The sequence below is a fragment of the Grammomys surdaster genome, unplaced genomic scaffold, assembly GCF_004785775.1.
Source record: "Grammomys surdaster isolate TR1022 unplaced genomic scaffold, NIH_TR_1.0 373, whole genome shotgun sequence".
In the NCBI taxonomy this organism is placed as follows: domain Eukaryota; kingdom Metazoa; phylum Chordata; class Mammalia; order Rodentia; family Muridae; genus Grammomys; species Grammomys surdaster.
The window spans coordinates 11,327,377-11,341,703 of NW_021604792.1; the positions used below are offsets into that span (position 1 = coordinate 11,327,377).

The 14,327-nt window shown below is 38.9% G+C and overlaps 1 protein-coding gene across 1 annotated transcript in view; it reads right to left on the reverse strand.

Moving 5' to 3' along the window:
- LOC114632531 (C-type lectin domain family 12 member A-like) overlaps positions 1-10,446 on the reverse strand; it is an 11,934-nt gene extending 1,488 nt beyond the window's left edge. The window contains exons 1-5 of the mRNA XM_028781076.1: positions 10,356-10,446; positions 7,151-7,249; positions 6,432-6,620; positions 5,441-5,592; positions 588-694 (exon numbers count right to left, since the gene is read on the reverse strand). Of these exons, the coding sequence (XP_028636909.1) occupies positions 588-694; positions 5,441-5,592; positions 6,432-6,620; positions 7,151-7,249; positions 10,356-10,446 (638 nt within the window). The remainder of the gene's footprint in view (positions 1-587; positions 695-5,440; positions 5,593-6,431; positions 6,621-7,150; positions 7,250-10,355) is intronic.
- Between the last annotated feature and the right edge of the window lie 3,881 nt (positions 10,447-14,327).

Here is a 14,327-nt window from a genome sequence, read left to right on the forward strand (position 1 = left end):
AGAGAGAGAGAGAGAGAGAGAGAGAGAGAGAGAGAGAGAGAGAGAGAACCAGAATTTGCCCTGTGACTTTCACTAGAAGCAGACAAACACATACATACACACACCCACATACCACATATGCAGGACACACGTAAGTGCATCATTCTTCCATGCACTACACACACACAAACACACGTGCATGCACTCTCAACACAGACTTCTACATACAGCCCTAATTTGAAGGTGTCAGTCTTTGATTCCCTTTTGAATTCCAGAATATAGCACAATATTAAGTACTTAAAGATGTCTAGTGAATGGTTTTGGCTTCTGCAATCTTCTTAACTATAAGCAGTAATATTTTTTAGAAGAAAAAAAGTTTCCATAATTTGTTTACTGTAGATTGTTGGAAATTTGCCACAATAATGACAAGATATGTGAGGCAACCCTCCACATAATTGAATGTAGATATCACAAAAGCCTGATGGGACAGTTACCTTTAAGGAAGTGGTGTCAGCTGAAGCTGCTTTTAACAGCAATCTACCAAGCTCCTGGGGAAATTGTCACCATTCACGTCTAACCATAAAAATCCAACAAGACTAAAGACTTACCATTCAGAGAAGAACATCTTCTCACTCAGTGTCTCATAGTTTATATCATCTTTTCTGGGCGACAATGCTAGCCAATAATTGCTTAGCATCTTAGACCTTATAAATTCCTACAGAAACAGAAATGTCCTTTTAAATAAGTTGTCTCTTATATCTGTACCCTAAATGACAGCTTTGGAGTGGCATTACCATTTTTCAATGTCATTTAAAAGGGTTACCCTGTCCAGCCTTGATGTGAGAATATGTGCCTGGTCTTTTAGATTGTAGCTTCTTACTCTGTATTTGGTTAATGACTCTGGGAGTCCTGCTCTTTTTTGAGGGCAGGTGGAGATGGGTGGTTCTGGAGAAAGGGGAGATGTAGTAGGAAAGATTGGCGAGAGGGGAGGGTTGGGAAACTGCAGTCAGGATGATGTATATGTATATGATGTATATGTATATGTATATATGTATGTACACATATTCAAATAAAAAGTGATAGATAATAGATGATAAATCATGATTGACAGACAGACAGACAGATAGGTAGACAGATAGATAGATGATAGATAGATAGATAGATAGATAGATAGATAGACAGACAAATAGATAGTGTTGCTTAAGATGTCAATGTTACAGGAGACAATTTTGTGAACAGAACATCAATGGCTCAGACACTAAGATCAACAACTAATAAAAGAGGCCTCATAAAGTTGAAAACTTCATTTTAAGGCTAAGAACACAATCAATAGGACAAAATGGCAACCTACAGAATGGGAAATGATTTTCAGGACTCTCCTTCTGACATAGGACTAAATTCCAAACTATATAAAGAACTCAAGAAACTATATGTCAACTAACTAAATAATCTAATTAAAAATGGGGTATAGATCTAAACAGAGAATTCTCAACAGATAAATCCAAAATGGCCAGAAGCACTTGAAGAAATGTTCAACAGCCTTAGTCATCAAGGAAATGCAAATGAAATTGACTCTGAGATTCCATCTCACACCTGTCAGAATGGCTAAGGTCAAAAACACTAGTGACAGTTCCTGCTGGTGGGGATGTTGTGCAGAATCAGACTCCTCCATTGCTGGTGGGAGTGCAACCTTGTACAGCTACTTTGAAAATCAATTTGATAGTTTCTCAGAAAATTGGGAGTAGATTTATCAAGACCCAGCTATACCACTCTTGGGTAAATACCCACAGGAAGTTCTACCATACCACAAGGACACTTGCTCAACTATGTTCATAGCTGCTTTATTCATAAGAGCCAGGAACTGGAAACAACCTGTATGTCACTCAACAAAACAATGGATACAGAAAATGTGGTACATTTACACAATTTAGTATTACTCTACTGTTAAAAAAAATAACATGAAATTTGCAGGCAATAGGATGGAACTAGGGAAAAAAATCATCTTGTGTGAGGTAACTCAGAAACAGAATGACAAATATGGTACATACTCACTTGTAAGTGGATATTAACTATAAAGTAAATAATAATTATTCTACAATCTACAGATCCAAGAGGCAATGTAACAAGGAGGACTTAAAGGGGTTGCATTAATCTTTTTAAGAAGGGGAAATAAAATAGATATTGTGTGTGGACTGGGGACAGATGTAGATGCTAACAGGAGGGATCAGGTCTGTGGAGGATGGAAAGAAAGGGTACTAGAAGACAGGAGTGGAATTTGAGTGGGCAGGCAATTTGGGACAAAGTAAAAACCTAATGTAATGGAAAATCCCAAGAATCTATTAGGTTGACTACAGCTAAGACTTTTATGAATCAGGGATATGAAGCCTGAAATGACCATCTCCTTTAACCAAGCTTGACTTCTAGTGGACGGATTGGGAAACCAACCAAGCCACACAACCTTTAATCTACAATTAATCTTGCCAGCAAGATGTGTTGGAGTAAAGGTAGCCCAGAAATTATGTGAGTGTCCAACCAATGACTGGTCCAGCTTAACACCCATGCCTTGAGCGGAAGTCCACCCTGACACAGCCTGTAGGATCGTAATCTAGAGGACAGATGGCTCAGAGGCCTAGGATAGAACCAAACATGCACATAAGAAAAGTCAAACTATTCCTAATGATGCTTTACTATACTCATAGACAGGAACCTGGCTTCTGTCAAAATCACCATTAGAGGGGTTCTATCCAAGCAACTGATTGAAACAGATGCAGAGAGCCACAGTCAAACATTGGGTGTAACTCAGTGAATCCTGAGAAAGAAGGGAGAAAGAATTGTAAGAGACAGAGGGGTCAAGGACACCACAAGGAAACCCACATAATCAACAAACCTCAACTCACAGAGGCTCACTGAGACTGGACCAACAATCAAGGAATCTACATGGCTTTACCCTGGAACCTCTGTATATGTTATAATTGTGCAATTTGGTGTTATTGTAGGATTCCTAACAGCAAGTGGGCTGTCTCTGACTCTTTTGCCTGCTCTGGGGACCCTTTTCCTCCTACTGGGTTGCCTCACCCAGTCTTAATATAGGGAGAGGGTTCTAGTTATATCCCAACTTCATTTGGCACGATTGGTTTACATCCCTGGGATTCATGCCCTTTTCTGAAGGGTAACAGAGGGGGTTAGAGGGAATGGCTTCGTGGAGAGGAGGGAAATGTTGGGTGGGGATGTAACATATGAGCAAACAAATTAAAAATAAAGAGAAAATGTCAGTGTTTCACAGCATAGTTCCCTGTCTAGCAGAAAGAAAGCAGGGCCTGCTTTGTAGAGGCAGGGAAGAACTAGAAAGAAGCTACAGTGCCCAGAAGCTGATGCAACCACTGAGCTAGCTGTATTACAGCAGGGTATCCTGAAACTGTGCAAACAATTAAAACCACCACCAGAGCTGGTCAGAAACATGGCTGACCCTGGTCATTTCAAACAGTCCTTTATTTCATTGTTATGTTCTGATCAGCCTTGCAAAATCTACAGCTCTCCCTTGTGTCTGATACCATAACACACCCAATCTGCCAGTGTAAGAAAAAAACAGAAAGGGTAGATCCTTCTTAAATCCTAGTTCATTCCAGAATCTTCTTTCAGTAGATTCTCACAACACAATTATTTATTTTAATGTATACGAGTGCTCTGTCTTCACATACACCAGAAGAAGAAATCAGATCCCATTGGAGATGGTCCTGAGCCATCATGTGGTTGTTGAGAATTGAACTCAAGACCTCTGGAAGATCAGCCAGTGTTCCTATCTGCTTAGTCATCTCTCCAGTTTGACTTTTGCTTTCTAATAAAACCCTTCAACTTTTTGCATTCTGTGTATGAATTCTTTGATCGGTCTAAGAACTTTGCAACAGTAGGTTGAAGTCTCTGAGATCTCTTCAGCCTTTGCCATTAATGATGAAAAAACCTACTGATTCATTGAGTAACATTAACATAGGGTCAATGAAAAGCTTAACAATTTTCTGCTCTAAATATGTGGTTAGCAAATATTCACTCTGAGGCAAAGGAAGTGGATAATGATTGCAAACCAGACTTAACAGTAAAAGAGGAAAGCAGTACCATATTCAGAGAAAAACAGTAACTACAGAGCCCAGAGCCCGCCCAGAATTTTTGGCCAAAGTAGTGTGTGTGTGTGTGTGTGTGTGTGTGTGTGTGTGTGTGTGTGTGTGATATTTTTGAAGCCAGTTGGGTTTTTTTAAGTAAATAATTATGAATGATCACTTGAGAAAGGTCAATGAGACAGAATAATCGATTTTATAGAGAATTCTTTTCTCCTATAAAAGATGACATGTTTCTTATGGTAGAAAAGCTGAGCTCTTAAGGTGATATATTTTTATACCACAATAAATGACTATAATTTAGGATCAGCAGATCACACTGGTAATTCTAGTCCTTGGAAGGCTGAGGCAGGATTACTGTGAGAGGCTGGCCAGGGATACTGTGTAAGACTTGTCTAAAAAAACAAAACAAAACAAAACCCAGAAAATAATAAAAGTTTGCTATGTGAAAGATCAGAACTATTGACTAATGAATAAAATACAAAGACATTATTTAGACCAGCGGTTCTTAACGTGTAGGACACTACCCAACGGGGAGTAGAGTAACCTTTACCCAGGCCTTGATTAAAACAATCAGAAAGCTTAGAGGTTTACAATTACAGTTCACAACAGTAGCAAAATTACAGTTATGAAGTAGCAACAAAAATAATTTTATAGTTGAGGGTCACCATAACATGAGGAACTGTATTAAAGGGTCACAGGATTGGGAAGTTTAAGAACCACTTACTTAAACATAAACAAATAAATAAACAGGAGAATTCACTTTTCATTGGTCCTAATAACTCTATTAAGTATGTATATTTAGCATTTGTTTCCTCTCTATCAACCCAGTGTGTGTGTGTGTGTATAATTCTATCTGGGTTAAGCTGTTTTGGTTTTTTTTTGGTTTGGTTTTGTTTTGAATTATTTTGTTGTTGTTTTTTTCACCTAGTCAAAAAAGATATAATATAATGACAATAGAGAATATGCCCCCATGTGGTTTTTAAGGGAGTGGTGAGCCTTGGATATGATCATCATACTCTCTGTCTTTGGAGAACTATTCAGAAGGCATAAACAGAAACCTGCTTCTACACTTCCAACTTGGAAATACACAGACCTGAGCATTCTGGGAGTCCCTGGTCTATCCATCTATCTTGCAGGTTCTAAAATTCCACTTAAGCTAAAACTTTGTGTGTTTTAGCTTGACTGTGATTTTCCTAAGAGAAAACTGCAAGACATAGTCCTCTGGCGTTGCAAGGAAAACAATCCCGAGTCAAGACACTGCATGTCTTCCCAGTGCATACCTCTGTACCCTATATTTCATGATGTGAAGCTGATTCCATTTTGGAGGGAACAGAGACATGGAGCCTTACCAGAACATCCTTGTTCTTAACCTTCAGGAGGCTGGCATTCTGAGAAGAGCAGAACATAACACTCTGTTGCCATGTTGCATACCCACTGACTTCAGAATAACAGGTGTCCTTGTACCATTGTGAACCCTTTGGACATGGTTTACATTTGTGCTCTAGAAGGACAGAGTTTTACAGGTTGGTTTCAACACTCTTGACAACTATCCCGTTATTTTCTGGGTGACATTGACCAGATTTACAGTGTTCCCTCTCTTTAGGTCAAGAAAGAAAACGAATCCTCTACATCCCTATATATTGCCCTAGAAACCTGACACAAAACTTGGACAAACCAAAAACACTCAAGTACCTGGCCAGATTCAGACATATTGCCCATCACTAGGAACTCACTTATGACTCTAAAAATTAATCACAGCTAATATGCCATCTAGTAAAACCCAGGCTCCCACTGCCACATCAGACTGCCTTGCCTACCAGGTGTCTCTCTGGCCTTCAACTCCTGGCATATTCCTCCTAGAGAGGCATCTCAGAAGCATGGGAAGCACAGTCTAGCCACAAAAACTACAAAGGTGCTTATAGACAACACATACTCCCCTGATTCCATACACCACCCAGACCTCATTTCTTTGCCAAGGCCTTTCACTCCTTCAGTACTAGCTGAAATTTAGGAGTGAGGTCATTTGTAGAGGCTTCCTTCCCTCATCATCATCTCTTGAGATCTGTACCCAGGGCAATGGTAATACACTGCAGATTAGGAAAACTGTGTATACTGACTGGCGATTCATTATGGAACTGTCAGGACCCTGTAAGTTGGCAGCTTGTAGTTTTTACCACTTTCCTTGTTTTTCTCTAACTAGGGAAATATCATTGACTCATTTACAAAACTCATTTAATTTCACATTTAATATAGGCTATGTGAGAAAGTTATTCTTAAAGGATTATAAGACTTAGGTTTTTTGCTGCCCGGGAAATAGTTTTGAGAGCAATACAGGACTACCTGGATCTTTGCTATACAGCTCTCGACACAGCTGTGTGGCTATGTTTTGCAGCATAGCAGCAAGGTTCTTGACTTCCTTGGTGTTGTTGAGATTGTACATCTGCTGTAGAGATACATTTCTTTGAAGTTCTTCCTTGAAGCTTTGTAATTGATTTGATTTTATCATTTCTGTCTCTGAAGATGTATAAACTCCAGGGTATTTTTTTTTAAGACAAAATAAGAGAAGAAAATGGTAGATGATTTTAAAAATACTTATAAATTCTAAGTTATCCTATCACCTTTAGAAATTTGATGACGTTTTTCTTTTTTCAGTATTAACATGTTAAAGTAGTATGAACAGGCTTCTTTAAAGGAGTGATTGGCGAGACCAAGCATATGTCTATTGACCACATTATAAGGCCACCCTTGGGGCAGATTATTGTTCAGACTTAATTCAAAGAATAAACATTGGTTCAACAACTCCTGGAATTCTACATCTCCCAATGTGTCAGAAAATATCTATATGAATACATACATATTTGATATGTAAATATATGCAACACACAACAGACTTACCAGGTTGCATTTATGTGTTTATTCACATACCTATGTAACAATAACAGAATTTGAGAGGGAGACGGCAGGAGAATGAGAGGGATTATTGGGAAGGGGGTGGGGATGAGGCAACTATACTTTAACTAAATGTAAAATATCTTTTAATAGAATGGGGTGATACATACAGATGCCTCCTATGATCACCACTCCAATGAAACGCAGAAGACACAGAAGACTCAAAATCATGACTGTTTTACGTTGTGAATGGGAAGCAGGAGAAGATCCTGTGAAAAGAAAAAAGCACAGTGTTCTAGAAGGAGTTCACACCTTAACTTCCTCCATTTATCCATCCATCCATCCATTCACCCTCCAATCCATCATCTATCCATCCATCATCCACACATTCATCCATACATCCATACATCCATACATCCATTCACTCATCCATTCATTTATCTTCCCCTCATTTATTTTCATCTATGTATTTTGCTAGAAATTCAGACTTTTTTCAAGAGAAATCAGATAGGAAGCTATAACTAAGATACAAGGATTAGTTTCAGATCTTTGACTATGCTATGTATTACCCTTCAGAAGTTTTTGTTCATGAAATGTCTCAAATATCTTACCAATAAGATCAAGGTAATAACTTTAAAAAATAAGAGACTAAGTTTAAAAAAAAAACTTAGTTCTTTTTAATGAGAAATGAGTCTCATAGGCAAAGACTTTAACCCTTAGACTCACAAAAGACACAAAAAAGGTAAAGCTAGCCTTATAAAATAGAGAGAAGGAAAAACAGGCACAAGTAGAGTGTGTCCTCAGATACTTTTGTGGAAAGTGTGTTCCTGGAGACAGAAGGAAGCTTTCTGAGGAGCTTTTTGGAATGTGGAGGTGATGCTTAGAAGAGGAAGCAATTCTGCTTGATTGTGTGTCCCCTCTAAAGCTAACAACAGGAAACAGTGCAGCAAAGCAGGCTGTCACTGTGTGTGTCCCGCTGCCCGCTTCACCTCTGTGCCTCACCTAGTCTGAACCTGAATTTCTCATTACAATTTTCCAATATTTTCTATGTTTTGTTTAATGAAAGACCTTCTCATAGAATGCTTTTATTATTTTATGGACAATGAATCACAAACTAGATCATTTCCCTAAAAAGTTAAAAAAATTACATGGTGAATTATTGTTAAGGCATTAAATGATTTATATTATCCCCATGTATAGATGTATAAAAAGACTATTTCAAGAAAGTAATTCAAGAATAACATAATATTTTTACTCTGCTCTTGATTGTTTGTTTGTTTGTTTGTTTGTTTGTTTTTCGAGACAGGGTTTCTCTGTGTAGTTCTGACTGTCCTGGAACTCACTCTGTAGACCACGCTGGCTTCGAACTCAGAAATCTGCCTTCCTCTGTCTCCCAAGTACTGGAATTAAAGACATGCGCCACCACTTCCCAGCCTTTATTCTGCTCTTGAAATGTGTTTTATATCAACAAATGATACCATAACAATGTTGTGAAATCTTACAAAGTGATGTATAAAAAATAAAACTTGATTTCTTAGTATTTTGGAAAATTGTTAGTGAAAGTACTATAAATGTTATAGATCTTAGCTGAGATTTGAAATAAATTCATAGTCTATCTTTTGTTACAATTATTTTCTCATTTATTTATATATTCAGTTATTTAAAAGTTATCAGATCTGTGCCATTTAGGTACTAGACACTATTGTGTCTGCTAATAAAATAGAGTAGAAGGTATGTGTGTTTATGCTGTCATCTAGATGCATTTTAAAGTGATAGGAAACAAAGTGCAAAATGATTGATTGATTGATTGATTGATTGATGGATGGAGAACTGATAGATATATAGATAGATCACAGATATATATAGATAATAGATGATAGAGATATGATAGAGATAGAGATGATAGATAGATAGATAGATAGATAGATAGATAGATAGATAGATAGATAGATGTAGGTAGATAGATTTTATATAGAGAGTGAAAGAGAAAGAGAGAGAAAGAGAGAGAAGAAAGAGAGAGAGATGGATAGGAATTTGAAACTAAAAGGCATGAGATAACTTAGAAATGCATACTGAGTGACACCAGGGCAGGAGACCTGGGAAGAGCCCTCCAGTACTCGATCAATGAATACAAGTCAGGACCAGCAGAAAAACAAAACCAGCTCAGCCACAGGAATAGTGAAAACCAGGAAGGTGTGTCCTGGAGAATGCAGTGTGAAGGAATTTCCCATGGGTTTTGGTGTGTTGTGGGTGTTGTGCTGAGTATGTCAGGTTGTGTAATGTTGTATTGAGAGTAGAGCCTCACACATGCTAAGCAGTGAATGCTCTAGCACTCAGCTATATCCCCAACTCTCTGTTTACTTCTTATTTTGAGACAGGATCTCACTTAACTGACTGAGCGAGTTGACTCTGAACTCACTCCCAGTCCAGGTAGACCTTGAACTTCCTATCCTTCTGGGTAGCTGGGATGAGAGAACCACTCCCTCAGATCTAGCAAAGAAAGCAATCTTAAAGGGACTGCTCAGCAGCATAAAAACAGTATGGAAGCACAGCAGTGAGGCAGAGACATTGGGCAGAGGTAGCTCAGGGGCTAACAGCACTTGCTGTGCAAGCCTTACAGCCTAAGCTAAATTCCTGGTGGTTCACATGGTGCAAGGAGAGGACTGTCTCCTCAAGGTGTCCTCTGACCTCCATACGAGCACTGTGGCACATGCACACATACATACATACACACATGCTTACACACACACTCATACATGTTCACACATATATGTATACACACACACAGATTAAATTTAACTTAAATTTAGACATAGAATAGAGTTCTGAATGCAAGGATAAAACAGGGAAATCCCCAGAGATCTAGACAGGAACAAGCTCTGTGAACAATGAGGAAAGAAACGAGATAAAAAAAAAATGTTCTCCTTTTCTGTGTCTTTTCCTACACTTTAAGATGTTTATTTTTCAAAACTCTAGCAAGAAGAACATAAAAGCCCATGACTCTCCTGAACAAGGTATAATCCTAATTTCATGGCTTCAGATGAACACACATGCATACACACACATACACACACACACACACACACACAAACACAAACACACACACAAAACTTCACAATAAAACACCATCATTTGAAAATACAATCTCTTCCCACATACCTGAATTTAATATAAAAAAATGTAAAATATATTGTTTTATCTCAATGGTTTAAAGAAAAAATTTTAATCACTTTGGTATTTGGGGTTTAAATGAAAGGCCAGATCAAAAATTCATGCTGCATATTAAAATTTTTAATTAAAAATTAAAAATTCACACTGCATGAATCTGTGGCCACTGCCATAGCCTTACCTCACATCCATGGGTGGAAATCTTACCTTTTCCCCCACATTTGTCAGACATTTGTGTTTCTTCTTTCTTATCTGAGTCCTGGAATTTGAGATCTGCATGAACACTTTCATCAGACATTGAAGAATATTCAAAGAAAGCTCCAGAAATTGTACTTTCTGACAATTCTCAATTTCTCAAAGACGAGAGAGCTGATGGTTAAATAAGTCTACCTAGACTCTCAACCCTCTGTAAATGCAGCTAACCTCACAAGCTAGAATTTCTTTTTGAAAAACCACTATGCCAGACTCTCAAATATGTGCCTATGAGCCACAGTCGCTCTGTGGCCACAGAAAAGAACAGAGAAGGTTGAAAGAGAAACAGTATTTTTCCCTCATGTTTCTTTCTTTTTCTTTCCATAAAGTAATTTTTGAAATTGCATTTGGATATTAGCTTCATAGGAGTTGCACAACACACTCCTATCACACAGTGCAAATACAGCACAGGAATAAACTCTCAAGCATGGAAATAATCAGAATGATTCAGATCTCAAATGCTCCCTGGTGTACCACAGTGGACTGCCACAGGTACCCTGAGCACAGAATGGTCAAGGTCCTCAGAGAAAGACTGACTTAGGACTGACCATTCACAGTTAAGACACATAAAGACTGTGAGATGAAAGGCCATGCTTTCTCTCTGCTGCAAAGGTTCTGGTTGGATTAACAGGAGCTTTGCTCCCAGCACAAGCAAGTGGATCCCAGCACTAGGGAAGCAGATGCAAATGGATGTCTGTGAGCTCCTGTCTAGCATCCTGTACATGGTGAGATCCAGGACATCTAATACCACATAGAAAGGCACTATCTCAATTCACGCCCCCCAATAAATAACTAAGTAAATGAATAGAACATTAGACATCACCACTACCTTGTGTGTGTCTTGTAAATAAATAGGCAAGTCAAAGATGTAAGACATATCCTGGATCATGCTGGTGCTAGCTTCCTCCCCTTTTTCTCTGGTTTATTGAAGCACCTCATGTGGATTGAGGCTTTGTGCACAAAAAGACAAGGCTGGTTTGGGGTTTCCTGGCCTGCAGAACTCTAAATAGAGCCCTCAAACACAGGTTGCTTCTCTAAGCATGCACACTCACAGTGTGGTTCAGTACACCAGGTTCATAAATACTTTTTTGTTGTTCAGGAAAACTAGGTGTTTCCACGGTCTGGGGACTATGACTTAAAGCCTGGGCATCTCTTCAGTGTGCAGTGCTATCTTTTTAAATACCTTCTCCTAAAGTTTCTTTGAAATTCTTACTGATACTTTAACACATATAAATAATGTTAAGTAGGTTGGCATTGTTTAGAAAAAACTGTAGAAGAGAATGTTTTTAATTCAATAAAGATTAACTACTTTAACATGTTAAAATAATGTTCAGACAAGCAACACCAGATAGATTCAGTGAGTTGGATGTACTTATTTCTGGACTTATGTATGGCTGACAATAATAATCACAGAAAAGGAGGCCATGCATTTGAGAGGAAGTAATGAACAGAATAGGAGAGTTTGCAAGGAGGGAAAGGATAGGGAAAGGATGATGTCATAATATCTTAATTTTAAAAAGACAGCAAGTAGAAGAGGCTCTTACTACAACCCCTACTAAAAAGTAAACAAGAGACACAAGTACAGATTAACTAGGTATTCAAAAAACCAAATTGAAGACTAGAAAATGGAGAGCTATAAACTGCACCCTAAACCTCTGGCTCTATTTTCTGACCCACAACTCTGCCTGATTTCTTTGAGACCTGATGGCACTAGAGACCCTGACCTAATCCATATACCTGACAATTTGCCTTGAAGCACATTCAGTAGCTGTAAAGTGTACCCCATCCCCTGGACTCCATTTTTGCAGTTCAAAATTCTGCCTGCTTTCCCAGAGTCCATGCAAGCACCAGGGACTCCAGGCCATGCTGCAGGACTAGGAACCCTAGAGTCAACATTAGCACCCAAAACACCAGAGGCCATAGAGGGAATTGTAGGCATACAGATGAAACCTAAAAAGATCATTCATTCTGAGTGACTCAACACAGATCCAGAAAGACAAAAAAGTTATGTTCTCACTTGTAAATGAATATTAGCCATAAAGTACAGGATAAATATGCCACAATCCCCAAAATGTTAAGTAACAAGGAGCCTGAAGTGAGTCACTTGAATCTCACTGAAGGGGGCATAGATTAGATATGAGGATGGATAAAAGGAGGGGACTTGGTCAGGATGAGGGTGGGAAAGGGACAAAGAAGAGAAAGAGAGGCAAGGAGATAGCATGGTTGTGGGACATCCAAGGACAAGGAAAATATAATCCCAAAAGGCTCCGCTCCAGTGACTGCTTCCTCCAATCTGGACCCATCTCTAAAACTAGAACACTCAGTTCCAATGTAACAGAAGGGATCAGGTTGGGGTGGGAGATAAAGAGATAAAGAGAGAGACAATGAGAGAGATAGAAACACAGAGAGACACAGAGACACAGAGAGAGAGATACACAGCGAGAGACACACAGAGAGACAGAGAGAGAAAGAAAGAGAGAAAGAGAGAGAAAGAACTGGGGGGAGACAACTGGAGTAGAGGCAGAAATCTCTGGGATGAGCTAGAAACCTAGGGTAATGGAAACTCACAAGATTCTGTGAGGTTACAAAGAGCCTGAACCAGCCATCTCTTGTAACCAGAAAAGTCTTCCAATGGAGGGATTGGGACAGCAACTCAACCACAAAACCTTACACCTAAAATTTGCCCTGCCTACAAGATGTGCAGGGGTAAAGATAGAGCAGAAATTGAGGGAATGGCCAACCAATGGCTGACCTTGAGACTCATGCCATGAGAGGGGGCTCATCCCTGACACTATTAATGATACTCTGCTATCCTTCAGACAGGATCTAGCACAACTGTCATCTGAGAGACTTCACCCAGCAACTGATGGGAATTGATGCAGAGACCCACAGAGCTTGAAGAATCTCTGCCTAATTAGCACCCTTATAACGAGAAGATGTTCACAGTCTTACTGCACCTTGATATTTCAAGGCTCTTTGGTATCCATGGGAGGCCTCCTCTTTTCTGAGGTGAAAGGGAAGGTGGGTGGATGGAGGTGAGGTGAGAGAAAGGGACTAGGGGGAGAGGAGGAACAGGAAGCTGCAGTGATCAGGATGTAAAGTAAATATATTAAGTTTTTAAAAGAATGTTTCAACATTAGAACTATTGACAGTATACAATATTTTGTAAGAGTTTCAATAAATATTAGTTAACTTAAAACAATAATGGATACATTCCTGATCTTTAAAAAAGGACTATTATAAAGTATAATTGAAAATAATTACAAGGAAAGGTTTTGAATATTACCATGACGAAAAAAATAACATCTTTGCAGCCATGAGGAGCCTCATATCCTGAGATACTGTACTGAAGCATCACACTGTACCCCATAAGGATATGCAATGGCTAGCTCAAACTACTAGGTTTCTATTTCGTTTAGTTTAGTTTAGTTTTCCACGAGGATAATTGGGGTTTAGAGCTGGACCCAGAGCCTTGTGTATGCTAAGCATGGACTCTACCTTGGAGTAACACCCTAAAGCCTGTCCTCTCGAAAACTGAATCCACTCTCATCAGGTTTCTGCTTCAGTTTTTCTCATAACACCTGTAGTCAAGCTTAGTAAAATATCCAGACTCACCATCACTCCTTTTATCTTACTTGTGAATCGCCAATCATTTTTTAAAAGTATTTTTCTCTTTAAAAATCTCATAGTATTATACAGTATATTTAGATCCTTTCCATCTTCCTCTTACCAAAATGGCTCCCTTCCAAGTTCTCACCCTTCATTCTGCTGTTGTCAGCCCTCTGATTCCAATTAGCACTTGCAGCCAAGTCTAGGAAGGATAGTCACTTCCTCCCTCTGCAAGGATCTGCTGTCAGTTCAGCAAGGATGGGGCTTCCAAGGCAGGGCCTCTGTGGGAAAATATCACAGTGGTGTACTGGAGGCTTT